This window comes from Episyrphus balteatus, chromosome 1 (assembly GCF_945859705.1).
Source record: "Episyrphus balteatus chromosome 1, idEpiBalt1.1, whole genome shotgun sequence".
Classification (NCBI taxonomy): domain Eukaryota; kingdom Metazoa; phylum Arthropoda; class Insecta; order Diptera; family Syrphidae; genus Episyrphus; species Episyrphus balteatus.
In genome coordinates this window covers 12,624,172-12,638,579 of record NC_079134.1, presented here as the reverse complement: position 1 = coordinate 12,638,579, position 14,408 = coordinate 12,624,172, and the positions used below count along the sequence as shown (strand labels likewise).

The 14,408-nt window shown below is 30.8% G+C and overlaps 1 protein-coding gene across 1 annotated transcript in view; it reads right to left on the bottom strand.

The window, feature by feature from the left end:
* Positions 1 to 14,408, bottom strand: part of LOC129906152 (uncharacterized) — a 174,548-nt gene that overhangs the window by 106,057 nt on the left and 54,083 nt on the right. Inside the window, exons 4-6 of the mRNA XM_055981804.1 lie at positions 11,830 to 12,037; positions 11,284 to 11,385; positions 9,965 to 10,081 (exon numbers count right to left, since the gene is read on the bottom strand). Coding sequence (XP_055837779.1) covers positions 9,965 to 10,081; positions 11,284 to 11,385; positions 11,830 to 12,037 — 427 coding nt within the window. The remainder of the gene's footprint in view (positions 1 to 9,964; positions 10,082 to 11,283; positions 11,386 to 11,829; positions 12,038 to 14,408) is intronic.

Here is a 14,408-nt window from a genome sequence, read left to right as displayed (position 1 = left end):
TGAAGGGAGATATAAGGTACACAATGAGTCTCTTAATTTTGTTTGATTTGATAGATGGAAACGAATTTTTTTGATCACGGAAATTTGTATAGTTGAAGGGAATTGGTTTTTTATTGCTTATGCTTGTTATCCGACAATTCGGAGGATAATTATGCAATCAAATGAGATGAGTCTCTTACGATTAGATCCGGCTCAAAGGACCAACACACAAAATTTCTTTGTTTAATATTTAGTTGTCAATATTAAGGTACGCAAATGAAAAACCAATCAAAACTTAACGAAACTATGAGCTTGTAGACATTGATAAAAGACGCGTCTAAGCGTTTGTCTTATTATAATTATAACTTTCTTACTAGCTTTTAAAACAATTGAATATAAGGAACGCGGATGCTTAAACAAATAAAAACTAATTGAAGATCTTTAGAGACATTTAATATGACTTCTTCAGTGTTTTAATATAGGCAGAACGCTGACAAAATGCTTTTAAAAACTGAAGGAAACTCATTTTACATGAATCCAAAGTGGTAGTTTCGTTAAGTTTTCGTGCATTATTGTTTTTAAAGTCTACATTGAATTTGAATAGCAAAAGCCACTCCAGACTGAACAAAATTCATAACAAATGCACCAAAGACAAAGTTTCACTAAGTAGACTTTTATTTTCTGTGGTCTGCTGTCCTTAATTTGGCAACTGTAAGAGGTACCTTATTTCGTTAAGTTTTCATTTACTTGTGTTCTTGGGTCTACTTTTGTACATTTTATGAAAAGGAAAATAAAGTCGGGTGATCAAATTTAACCAAACAATCTTCTATCTGCACAAAGTGTAAGAAAAAAAATTATGTGAAAGGTTTTCTAATCAACGGGAGAAGGTACCATAGTTTACTTTGATAAGTTCTTTACAACTTCCCAATCTTAATGAACATGTTTCTTCCACTAAATTCTTAGATTATTCCCTAGATAACTGAACTATTAAAAAGAAATATCCTCATTTATTACTCAATCAATTGCTGTTCGTTGACAGCATATTAAGAAAAACACTTGTTTTGTACCAGGTTCCTTATTCTCAAAGCCACATTCTTTGTTGTGTGCCTCTTTCCAAGACAAATTTTCAGCCCTTAAAAATAAAAGAGGTACATATACCTGGGCTTAAAAATTTCATATTCTGACAACGTCTTGTGCTAATTAAATTTCAACCTATATTAACGAAATCCTATCTTTTGCAAAGCATCAAGGTACAAAATACAAAGAGATACACTTTTTTGCTGCCAATTAAGATAAAGATCCATTCTCTCATTTAGGACCCAAAGAAGGAGTCATCATCATCTTGATTGGGTTGTCTGTAGTATCGATGGTTTCATGCATCGATACGTTGATGTTAATATAATTTTTCATTTTTAATGGATTTTTTTTTTGCAAAGATATAATAAAGAGTGTGTCACCCTCACCCTCTTTTACAGTATGTTGAGCTTCGTGTGTCATAATTTATGACCAGATTGAATGAAAGACCAGAGAGTATACCTTCAACAAAATGACTTATCTCTCCCAACAGGTAGGCAGGTTTATGCTTTACAACAAGTAGCTTCTGAAATTCAATTTTTGTATCTTACTTCGAACAAAAAACTGCCGATGAAAAAAAAAATTAAAATGACCAACAAAAAAGGCTGTCATCACCAACGTCATCAACTTTATAAATATGTAGGTACCGTTGCTATCATTATTTAGGAACAAAAAATAATACTTCATTGAAGTTTAATGGCTTGCATATTAATTGCGAATACGATACTGTTATGTAATATCTGATGAAGGGTAAAATAATAACTGGTGATGATTTTTTTGTTTAAAAAAAGTTTCGTTAAGTTTTCATTTAATCTGTTTTTTGTTCTAAACATAGATTTTTCATCAAATGCTGATGGGAAAAGAAAATTTATAAATGGACAGAAAAGTACCTACTGAAGTGGTAAAAAAACTGAACGAAATTCTTTTCATTGGGTTCAAAAGCATTAATTTCGTTGAGTTATCTTTAAGTGTCCTCTTGGTATTGGAATTCTTTAATATTTTACACTAAAATAAGATATGTTAGCAGAATTTTCAGCTACTCAGTACTTTTTAAAGCTTAATAAAATTTATCACATGCCTTGAAAACCCATTTTCGTTAAGTTTTTGTGTGACTTTGTTTTGTAGCTTGCATGGAGCATTAGTTGATTCTAAGAGTGCAACTATAAATAAACAATAGGGTGGAAATTGAAACATGACACTTGAAAGTGAAACCTTCGTTAAATTTTCGTTCACTCTGTTTTTCGTTGGCCTAAAACGACTCCATTGGAGAAACCCGGGACGAAACAGAGGTTCTTACAATGCCTAATAATATGGAGTCTAAAGCTATGTGAAAAAACAAATATGAAGATGATAGTTTCGTTAAATTTTCGTTCAATCTGGTTTTTGCTGTAAACATAGAATATTATCAAGTACGAAATCTTCGGCGATTTTGCTTTGAAGCGTTGAGCTATAAAATCGTGGAACCCTTCTGCAGAAGGACCTCTCGTGGCTTGCAGGACTTTGAATTTGGTCCTTCTATCCGGATTAATGTACCCAAACACTCTATTTCTTCACTTTTATCTTCAGATATCACCTTTATATCATCCTTTCTCCCTTACTTGGTTAAGCTTTTACCATAAATTTCAACTATCTATAAACCTTCAGCTAGATTCAACGTATCCATCGCTTATCAAAAATTAACATCTTCACATCCAAACCACCACTTTAAGAAATACTAATCTAAGTCGACATTCCAATCAAGCGATAACATTTAGTTTCACTTCTGAACAGAAGAAATAAATTTCAACAAAAAATAAAAATTTGCATATGAGCCGAGTATTTTTTCTTTAATTTTTTTTTCAATTCCTTCTTGTATTCTAAAAATAAAATTTTTATGCAACGAAGATGAGATGATGCAGTCTTTATCAATATATATATATTTTTTTTTTATATAAAAAATATATTTATCTTCCTTTTTGAGAATAAAAACGAAGATTGCCTTTAGAGATCAATTGAGAAGATTCTTTAACTCGTTGCGAAAAAGAGGACCATTGGTTGAGGAAAGACAATTGAACGCATGTGCGGTGACCTTTATCGTTCCGTAAAAGGTTTAGAGTTTTAGAGGCCTTTTTATTCCATCTCTACCTCTCTATATATAGATAGAGACGAAACTATAATTAAATCCTGAAGCGTTATCTTGTTTGCAATTAACAAATATCAACATGGGTACAAAAAAATACAAAAAACAAAAAAAAAAAACTTTAAAGAAGGACTATAGAAGCAAAAAATAGCTTGTTTAAATTTTTATGCAAAATTTATGCAAAGACATGCACTTCGTGAAGGTGGAGGTTATCTCAATCAATGGAGATTCCTTTCGGGAGTAACATGATTTAGAGAGAAAAAAAAAAAGGTTGGGATTATAAGCCTTACGAAAAAGAATCTCTATAGGAGCTCTATAGGAGAAGAAGGAAGATTGGTCTCTTCTGACCATCTTTAGAAGAGATATAAGCGTAGTGGAATTAATTTGTTTGCCGTTTTAGGGAAATCAATTTATTCCTGGCATGCCATTGGATGACTAAATTGTCTTTTAAATATTGTGTTTCTCAATTCTTAAGATGGTCATGCTTAAAATAAATTACCTTTAAAAATGGTGTTAATTCCATACTTTTTGTTTTTGTTTTGTATTTTATACCCTTTAAGAAAGCACAGTTGAAGATGTAATTTAAGAAAAATGTTGACAAAAATAGAATTGAGTTATCCCATAAGAATATAGGAAATCTCATGTAGGTTTGCAAAATGTATCAAAGGAATTCCTGATTTATGAAGTCGTTGAATTTAACTTTTAACTTTTAATTGTAATTTAATTTCTTTACTATGAAAGAATTTTACACCATGAATTATTTATAGACATACCTCAAAATGTTTTAGCACTATTGAACTACAAAATATATCATGAACTACAAAATATATTACCTCGATTTTAGTAAATGAGTTATAAGAGAGAGTTATTTAATATGTAAGTTGCAATTTAAAATAACTATGTAATGTGTTAATTTTACTAGAGTTTTAGTAAAAATGATACGTGATATACATAGTTATCAATATTCATATAGCAAAATTGACAGTTGAAGTGTTATACTCTATTAATTTTCATTATCCGTGAATTTGGATCCCATTGAGAGCAAATGCAATATAGCATTTATAACAGTATAACAACGTAATTAATCTTATCTGTCTTTCTTTTTGTATAAAGCAAACTCTGTATAACAGTATAACACAAAACTAAATATAATCTCTATATTTATTATTTGTATGTAGCGGGATGAGTGTGAGATCTGTTATACAAAAGGTAATTTAACAAACCTTTAAACGTCAAAAGTTTCAGCACTTAACCTTTAAGCGCGGTGTTAAAGTACTCATCCTCATTAGATAGATCTTGCCGTATGTTAGCAAACGAAAAAAGCTCCATCAAGGTGGAACATAAAATGACCAAATTGCCATACTCAATTTAAATTTAAGTTGAATTCACAATCGAAGATCATTATGACAGTAGAATGATGTCATTTATTTGTGTTGATATCTCATAACTATTTTAGAACAAACCAATTTTGATTCTCTAATGAATTATTTCACAAAGATCATTTGGCAAATTGTTCCCAATTAATCACTTCTGGCACCTTCTTTCCACAACTTTCACCAAAAAACCTGTTCAATATACAAAAATATTTTGCCATTCACCTCATCCAAATTAAATTCACCTCTCTCTTTCTATATTTCTATTTTGTGACCTAAAAAAATCGCTTTAAAATAATTACAGGTTGAAAATAATCCTAAATCCAATCTAATCCATCATTTTAGTTTTAATCTTTTTTCTACGTTTCAAGCTATAAAACTCCAATCTGTCCTCTCTATAAAAAAAATATCCTCATTTCAATTCTATATTCATTCGTTTTTTATTTCGTTTGCTCTTTGACACCCGAACATGTAAAGCATCTACTTTAAAGCCCACACATCTTTTATATAACCTGACGCCTGACACATAGGTATGTTTGATTTATATTCAAGCCGAGATGAGATTGAAGAACCGACGGAGTTCTTTGAGAATGTACCGTATCGAATTACCTTTCGTGCAAAATAATACTAAGATTCATCCATGGCAATGTCTGTCCATGGAAAGGTTTTAAAAGACAAACCAAGAGGATGATGTTGGTGATGATGATGATGATGAAACTCTGATGATGGTAAGTAGGACATATTGTTGACTGACAACACACGAGAGAAACATTCATAAAACAAAGTTAATTTGAAGATGTCTTTTGTTTAAATTCCTTTACGACAACACAAAACAGACAACAAATCAACTTTTTAACTCCCTGTCACGTAGTACAATTTTGACAGTAATTATTCCTAAATGTTTTAATCACTTTTTTGTTTTTTTTTTTGTAAAATGTCATAATTTTTTTGTGTTGATGTCTTTAAAGTGGTGAATTTTATTAAAAGAGATGACAGATTGTAAGAGGTCAACATTTTAATTACACTTTTTTTTGGCAAGACGTTATAATCACTGTGATGAATAACATAAACACTTGATGTTGATGAGCCTCGGGAGGCTTAAGTTTTAAAATAGACGTGACAAATAAAAGACAATTGATCATCAACTCGTAATAGTTGTCATTGCCTGGAGGCCTAAGTTTTGACACCAAGTGGTTAGTTATCTAACTTTGATTGATATTGTGAATAAAAAGGGAATTAATTTTGACATTTGGGAAAAGTTTGACCATTGTGTTTGGACCTTTATGATTTCAAATTGTGGTGATAGTAATCTCTTCTTTTGAAAGTAGAGTGGAATTCACCACTTTTGTTACGTTTATTTTCAGTTTTATTTTTGTAAATGAAGTAACTATAGCTCAGGGAAATTAGTCAAAATATGGGCATGAAATCGCATTTTTCGCGGGACAAAATTTGTTTCATGGAATGTGTTCGGGTGGTTGTCCTTATCATAAAAGTCAATTTGTTGGGATAATTGGAGGTTGGGAACAGCCGCCATCTTGGAAAAGAGATTGGTATCGTTTTTAATGAATAGCTCCATTGTTATTCATTTTAACAAAAACTGACAAAGGTAAGACTTATTAACAATAAAATTAACTAAAAAATCATATACAAAACAATTCCGTGAGTTGATTAAATAAAATTTTATAGTTAGTCAAAGTGCGTGTTTGTATCGCAAGGTTGGGGCAAAATGACATTTGTTCATATATCTGACGAACTTTTGATTTGTTTGGATAATTCTTCAAAAATGAATTTTAGTATTTATAATTATCTATAAAATGAGACCACAATCGTTATTGTAACCATCATATTGTAGAAGTAATCTAACTCCGAAACTCTCCATGTACTAGTCAAAAGTGAGAAAAAAGTTAGTTTTTTGCTAGTAGGCCGAGCAAATTTTGGGAGTAGAGGTACAACCAAAATATAAGTACTCAGTTTTGCAGCCATACGCGTCTTAATATCGATTTCAAATGTCTGACAACTCTAATTTTGTGCTTTATACGGTTTTCGGGGGGTTAAATAACTTAAGTTTTCCACTTAATGTGAATGGGCTAAATTTATATTATTTCCAATTATAAATATAAAAGCTGATGCTCTTACATTTTTCCTAAATCTGGACATCTCAATCTCTGCGGTCGGGTTAATAGAACTCACGATATAAGCTTTTTTAACTAACCATATCACGCTTTTCAATTCAAATAAACAAACAAAATCTAAACAAAAAAGCCTCTAAAACATAATCGCATCAACGGCTTATATCTTGAGTTCTATTGGTCACATCCTCAAGATTGGGGTGTCTAGATTTAGGAAAAATAATAAAGCACCAGCTTGTATATTTATAATTTCAAAAAGTATAAATTTAGCCCATTCACATTAAGTGGAAAACTTAAGTTATTTAATCCCCCGAAAACCGTATAAAGCACAAAATTAGAGTTGTCAGACATTTGAAATCGATATTAAGATGCGTATGGCTGCAAAACTGCGTACTTATATTTTGGTTGTACCTCTACTCCCAAAATTTGCTCGGCCTACTAGCAAAAAACTAACTTTTTTCTCACTTTTGACTAGTATACATGGAGAGATTCGGAGTTAGATTACTTCTACAATATGATGGTTACAATAACGATTGTGGTCTCATTTTATAGATAATTATAAATACTATAATTCATTTTTGAAGAATTATCCAAACAAATCAAAAGTTTGTCAGATATATGAACAAATGTCATTTTGCCCCAACCTTGCGATACAAACACGCACTTTGACCAACTATAAAATTTTATTTAATCAACTCACGGAATTGTTTTGTAAATCATTTTTTAGATAATTTTATTGTTAATAAGTCTTACCTTTAACAGTTTTTGTTAAAATGAATAACAATGGAGCTATTCAATAAAAACGATACCAATCTCTTTTCCAAGATGGCGGCTGTTCCCAACCTCCAATTATCCCAACAAATTGACTTTTATGATAAGGACAACCACCCGAACACATTCCATGAAAAAAATTTTGTCCCGCGAAAAATGCGATTTAATTTACTAATTTCCCTGGGCTACTAATATAATTGAGATTTCAAAAAAGTCTGTGAAATATCATTATTAAATCTAGTCTGTGTGAAAATTATGCTGAAAACTCGGTTTAAATAGGATTTGGAATTGATGAAGTTTATATTCACCTCTTATTTGTCAAAAGGCTCAATAATTTTTAATGGACTTTCAACGCAATCAATCATCATTTAAGTGACATTATAAAATTATTTGCTAAAACCTGTTATTTCTTTAGACATGAACTGTCCCGTCTGACCTGTCATTCAACCTACCTCAATTTAAACATTTAATATTGCATTATCTAACTAACTTACCTTGTCTTCTTCTAATAGTTTATCTATTCACCTAAAAAAAAAATTAAGTAGCTGAGGTATCATATATTAAAGGTCATAACAAAATGACAAAATAATTTTTGTGTGCAGTAGGTAAGTAGCAAAATAAACTGTCAAAACATTAAGTAATCAATAATGACAGTCAGTTATGCATAGACTTACCCATGAGCTTTGATGTTTGACTTCATATCATGGGTAGGTAAATTATTGCCATTAGATTTATCTTTATGAGTTTATGTGTGCGTAAGAAAAGTGATTTTAGTGATTAGCACTTAATACCCATATATCATATCAGTATTTCCAGATAAAAATGATGTTGATATGGCAAATGGTATCGATAATTTGTTTGAATTCTTGAAAATATCAATTTTGTTTAAGTATTTTCAGTGAAATGTGTATTTAAACACTTTTAGTTTTGTTTGATGTGATGTTTGGTGTTCTGATTATTATCTTAAACCAATGATATTGTTCAAGCTGGTATAATCGAAAGAGTCAATTCGGTGATTCAGAAAAAATAACCTCCAGGTTTAACCCACTGTGATCAGTTAAGTTGTTGTTTGTATAACTGTATAACAGAAACAATGTAACTTATTTTTTGTTTCTAGGTTTTTTTTTTTATGCGGAACAAGTGCAATTCTACACTAAACATTCTAATGTATAACAGTATAACAATAATGCAAACAATTATAATTTATAACACACAGCAAGGATTAAGGAATTGAGCTACTGTCAGTTTAATGTGATAGTCAACTCTGATGCTGTCAACTGATGACAACAAAAGTTGAAATTATGTCTATCCATTAAACGAACCCAATATCAACAACTATACGATTTGACAGCTTTGACAGTTGAATAACTATGTTCAAAAATTAACGTTTTCAATATAAAACTGTTATACTGTGTCTTTCTTCTTAAAAATCGTAACTACATAATTTTAAGCAAAAGTGATAAATGGTTACTTCCTTCTCAATCGTTTTGAATTTGATATGTCCATCGATACGTAAAACAAGATCTTTATAAAACAACAACTGACCTTCCGCTTTTTTTTTTCTTCTAACGTCCAGAGTGCAGTAGTAATTTGTGATACCAACCATCTCAATCACTGCCATCAGACTTGAAAGCATAACTTCCTCTCATTGTATTCCTCCCATAACACTCCGCAGACTTAACTATTTTTTTTGTTATACCTATTTGTTGACTTAAGGTAGATACTCTCATAAAACCTTACCGAGACGGTTCGAGTAGTATCTTTTGTTTTGGCTTCCTCATTTCGTTTGTGTGCATTTTTTGTATGTTCTTTTCTTGTATTTTATTGTTACTGCTTCTAGGATAAGCCATTAAAACGTAAAAAAAAGCATAACGAAACATTAGAAACACAAAATATTGTTCTATAATACTGATGAAGACCATCATCACTGGGATGGTAGTCGTAGTTGTACACCTGTTTGAAGCATATGTGTACCTATATATCCACCTTGTGTTGTTCCAGTGTAAACAAATAGATACTTTTTTCTTGGGTAATCGGATCTTTCGAGAACGAACCGGCACACATAATATTAGAAGATGAGACTAAAGTCTCTTCCGATACAACTCAGTGAATTTGTGGTTAGTAATAAAAAAAAAAAAAATAAAAAACATCGAAGAAGGTAATTCTTTAGCTACGCAGTAACCATCATAGTCGGTTGGTTTTTCTTCCTGATCTCGTTTAATATGGCATCTTTATTAAACTACATTAACTGATCATAAAGTTATGGAGTTTGTTGTAGTTTTTTTTAAATTTTTATTAAAGAAAGCTTGATATTGAACATAGAATAATTGATATACCTACTTAACTTGAATTGAGATTATGTTACATCATCAAAGTAGAAAAAAAACCTAACTAACTAACTGACATTTAACGAAATATTATTATGGCTTTTGGTGTAAATCTACTCCTAAGAGATGTTGTTTTGTGGTTCTAGATTATATTAAATAAAAAAAAAGGATATAAATAGTAAACAAACTTACCTTCGCAATGAAGACCATCGCCTCGATAGCCAGGAAAACAGGTACATGTGAAACTGCCGAGTGTGTTCGTGCAGTGCGAAAAGACATCACACGGTCGGTATTTGCACTCGTTCTCATCTGAAAAGATAGGAAATTATTAGATTTTATGGATTTTAATAACAGGATATCAAAGATATTTATGTATAAAAAGAAAGCTAGTTGGATATTTCAATGACAGTTTAACTGTCAATCTGCTACATGTTTTACATTCTAATTCTGTCTTAAATTTATCTGTCAAAAATGTATTGGATTTGTTTTCAGAGTTTACTGGCAGCTTGAGATAATTTAATAATACTTCAAAATTTACCAGTTTGACGTTTTAGTGACAGTTCATCTCGAATGTTTGAATTTTTTAAAATAATGTTTGAAATGTTCCATCTTTCTGTCCAAAGTGTCATATTTTTTAGAGGAATTGTATTTGTTTGATGAAATACAGTTGACATTTTGACAGTTAAATGATAGTCTGAGTATTAAAAACAAATATTTACATTAAACTCTCAAATAGATTTTGTCACAGTTTTTTGTGACAGTTCGAATTGGAGTACATTTGAATGACTTCAAAGTAGTATGTGCTACATGTTTTAAAGTACCTACATTTAAAATTTTTCGTTAACTCTTTCTGTCAAAAATGTAAATCTTTTTTGAGAATATTTTCTGGGCTTATAAAGCTTCGCAATGCTATTCTGCTTTTTACTTTCTAGTTTGACATTTCAAACTGGGTGAAAATGTAATCAAACCTACTTTTGCTGTTTTCATCTTCTTTGAACTAACTTCTGACAGGAACTCCTAATTCACCTCACATAAATATGTGTCAAGTTTCAAAGATTTTCACAAAATCTCTTCTATCATCATAAGTTTGCCTATTAAATGTGTTTCCCTCTTAAAAAAAAAAAAAAATAATGACACAATATTTCTAATTTAATGTGAAAGCTTCCTGTCATTTTGTACCAATTGCTTTTGACAAATTGTCGAATATTTTCCTAATTCATTTTATATTACAGCTATAGTAGCTGTGTTCATTAGTTTCTACGAAATAATTCAATTTTACATTTAAATAAAAAAATATTCCCATCATAATCATAGAAACTTCAACTTTCCCTCTATTTGATGAACCCAACACACAGCAAGCTATCGAAATCTACTGTCAGTAGGTAATAATAATAGATAGGTATTATTTCTTTGCTGTTTTGTTATTTTCCCATATAAACTAATGAAATTCATTGTTTTATGCATATTCACAGCTTTCGTAATTTACCTAACAAAAAATTGATATTACTCACCTTGAACGTTGCAATTACAACCTCCGTATCCGTCATTGCAATGGCAGACGCCATTTAAACACACACCATTCGTACACTGTGTGCCATCTTTATCACAGTCATCTGTAAAATTAAGGAAATAGAGAAAAAAGAATTATAGTTAATTTTCATTGTTATTGATTTTAGAGTTTATTTAAATCTTAGACTGTCAATCTCATTCATTAGTTCTGTCATATGTCATCTAATTTAAGGTGAATTTTAATTAAGTTATCAGTTCAAAGAATTATTTCTTAGGCACGTAACGTAACGAATCTATATTTTCAAAAGTTATAAGATAACTCGAATGATGGATCGAGCTGTCATAATGAACTCACCACTCCATCATAAAAAAATTCCATATGAAATGTCAAAGTGACATTCAATTTTCGTATTTTATATTCAAACTAAGTAAGTTCATTTCTTTTATAAAATAAGACTCATATGACATTATTATATGACAGTTTTAAAGGTAAGGTGAAATAAGGTAAATAAAATATGAAAAAATTAATGACATTCATAGATACTTACTTGTGCATTTAAGCTCTTTACTCAGCTCATCGGAACCAAGAAAACAATCTTGCTTTCCGTCGCATAATTTCGATAATTCGTATAATTGTAAATAATCTGTTGACTCATTAACTTGGCAGCCAAAGTAGCCATCTTCTAGATTTAGAAAAAACACTTCACCTCTAAATCGACTATTTTTTGTTTTATATGATAATTGTTGTGAATATGCCTGCAAATAAACCAATACAAAATTAGAAAATCAAATTAACAATGAGTATACATTTATTTTTAAATGAAAAATAATTAAAAATAAATTAACGAATGACGTGTAAATTGATGATTTATGTTTTATCTGTCAAGGAAGCCGCTGTGTTGAATTGTTTTCATTATCTCATATATCACCCAAGTCAATGTAAATATAAGGACATGTGGCTAGACAATAAAAGTTTACTAATATCTGACATTTCTGATTGACATATTCACCTCATATGTGTCAAAAATTAACAAGGGGTCGAAATAATGGGAATTTAAATGCATTTGACACACGTTCTAGGTAATAAATTGGCAACAACAGAAGCTGATTGCAAGAAAAAAAACCTTAACAATCATGTGAACACAAGTTCAGGAATTTCACATGTTGTTTAGCTGTCATTGTTTCCAACTCACCAAACTACACAATATACCATTTTATAGAGGGAGTTAGGATATAAGGTATAAGTCAGCGATGTCGTCGCATGTCACGCTCAACTGACATTAAAATCAATCTTCCTTCCACCATCTTTGGGCTATTTGTTACAATTTTGCGAAAATGCCATATTGGTCGATGGGATCCAATTAGACATGTCCTTTTTGAAATCTCAAAGCCTCCCTCAGATGGATTTTTGATTGGCTTCGAAAAATGTCAATTCCAACTCTCAACACACAAAATTTTAACAACAACACAACAGAGCATCATTACTTTGACGTTTGTGTTGTTGTTTTTTGATCTTCAGCACCAGCGAGAGACTTATGGGAATTATGGTCTATTTTTAATCTGACAGTTGCATGTTGTATGGTGGATCTTTGAAAATTGGAAAAATGCACGCGATTTGTGTGCTGTGTGTACCATCATGATGATGATTTCGTGCATGCACTGTGCATCATCATGATATATGTCAGTGTTTATTCAAGTGCAATATATATATACCAGCACACGACATTGAGATCTTTATATTGTGTGTTTGTATATGATATCAGATAGGTTTTATAATTGTGTGATGCTCATGTTTGAGGTAAACAAGATGGATGCGGAGTAGGTATGCTTAACGGTGATGTTGGGAACTTTATGAACTTTGATGCTGCTACGTGTATTTTTATTTGAAATACATAAACTCTATTGTGTTTGGGTGCGACTTTGTAAAGGTCAGACTTTATAGAGAGTGATTATATATGGGATGTAGGTAATTACTAATGTAGTTTTATTTTAATTAAAATTGATCATGAACTTAATGTTAAGGGCATAGAAATTCATATTAGCTTTTATATAATTGAGTAAGGTAGTAGTGCTTTAATAAATTATGACATATGGAATCAATTCAGAATGAGAATGTTTTAAACTGTTATACGTTTATCTTGAATAAAGTAGATTTTGACAGCTAGCATATCTGTCATCAGATTGCATTCATTTTATCCTTTTTTAGAGCAAAAAAATAGTATAGGCCACAGTGGGCAGCCTTGTGTAAAGTCATTTTAAACTTAAATTCATCTGCCAACTGCAACCTTTTTATTCGAGTAAGTCTGGAACTGTCAAATGAACGAAGTCAACTTTTTGACAGCCAATTACCGCAACTTCTAAGTGATTGCTATGATCCAAATGAAAGCAAGTTTATATGTGTAAACACCCCGAGAGACAATTCGGCAGCAGGGTCTAAGAACATGCCTTCAGAGACTGATTTAACAACTTGGACCTTCGAATGGTACAATATCAACGAACTTGATGTGCGCGAATGCTAGAACCGAATTAGGTGAATTGAGACCTGGATCCAACCTGGACTATGAATGTCACCTGAAATATGTTAGAAAGGTGGTCCTTGAATCCCATCAACTTTATATTGAAAAATTGCTTCTATAAGACTTCTATAATACGGTTAAAGGAATATGTTTTGTTGCATTTTAATTTCGTTCTTGAAAAATAATCGGTTTTTAAAAAGTCGACTAAGAAGAATTATACAAATCTTATTTGAGTAAATGCTGCTAAGAAGCTTTTCTCGATGATTATAGGAGCAAATTTTTTATTCAGTTGCTGAATTTGTTGAGACTTAATTTAATCATTGAAAACTGACTTGTTGATGACCAAAGTCATCGACATTTCAACTTATTAGTCTCAAAACCACCGCATTTAATCAAACAAACTATTTCTTTTCTCATCGCAGTGTAGTTGATTTATGTGAACAATTTTTTTTTTTTTTCAAATTTTGGTTAAATATAAAAACCATTAACCTTTCTCTTAATTTTAATACTCTAAGAAACTGTCCCACAGTAAAATTATATTCAGAAGAAAAAAAAAAAAAAAGAAGAATTATAATAAAATTAGCATACTAGCTGCCATTTAATCTATCCTT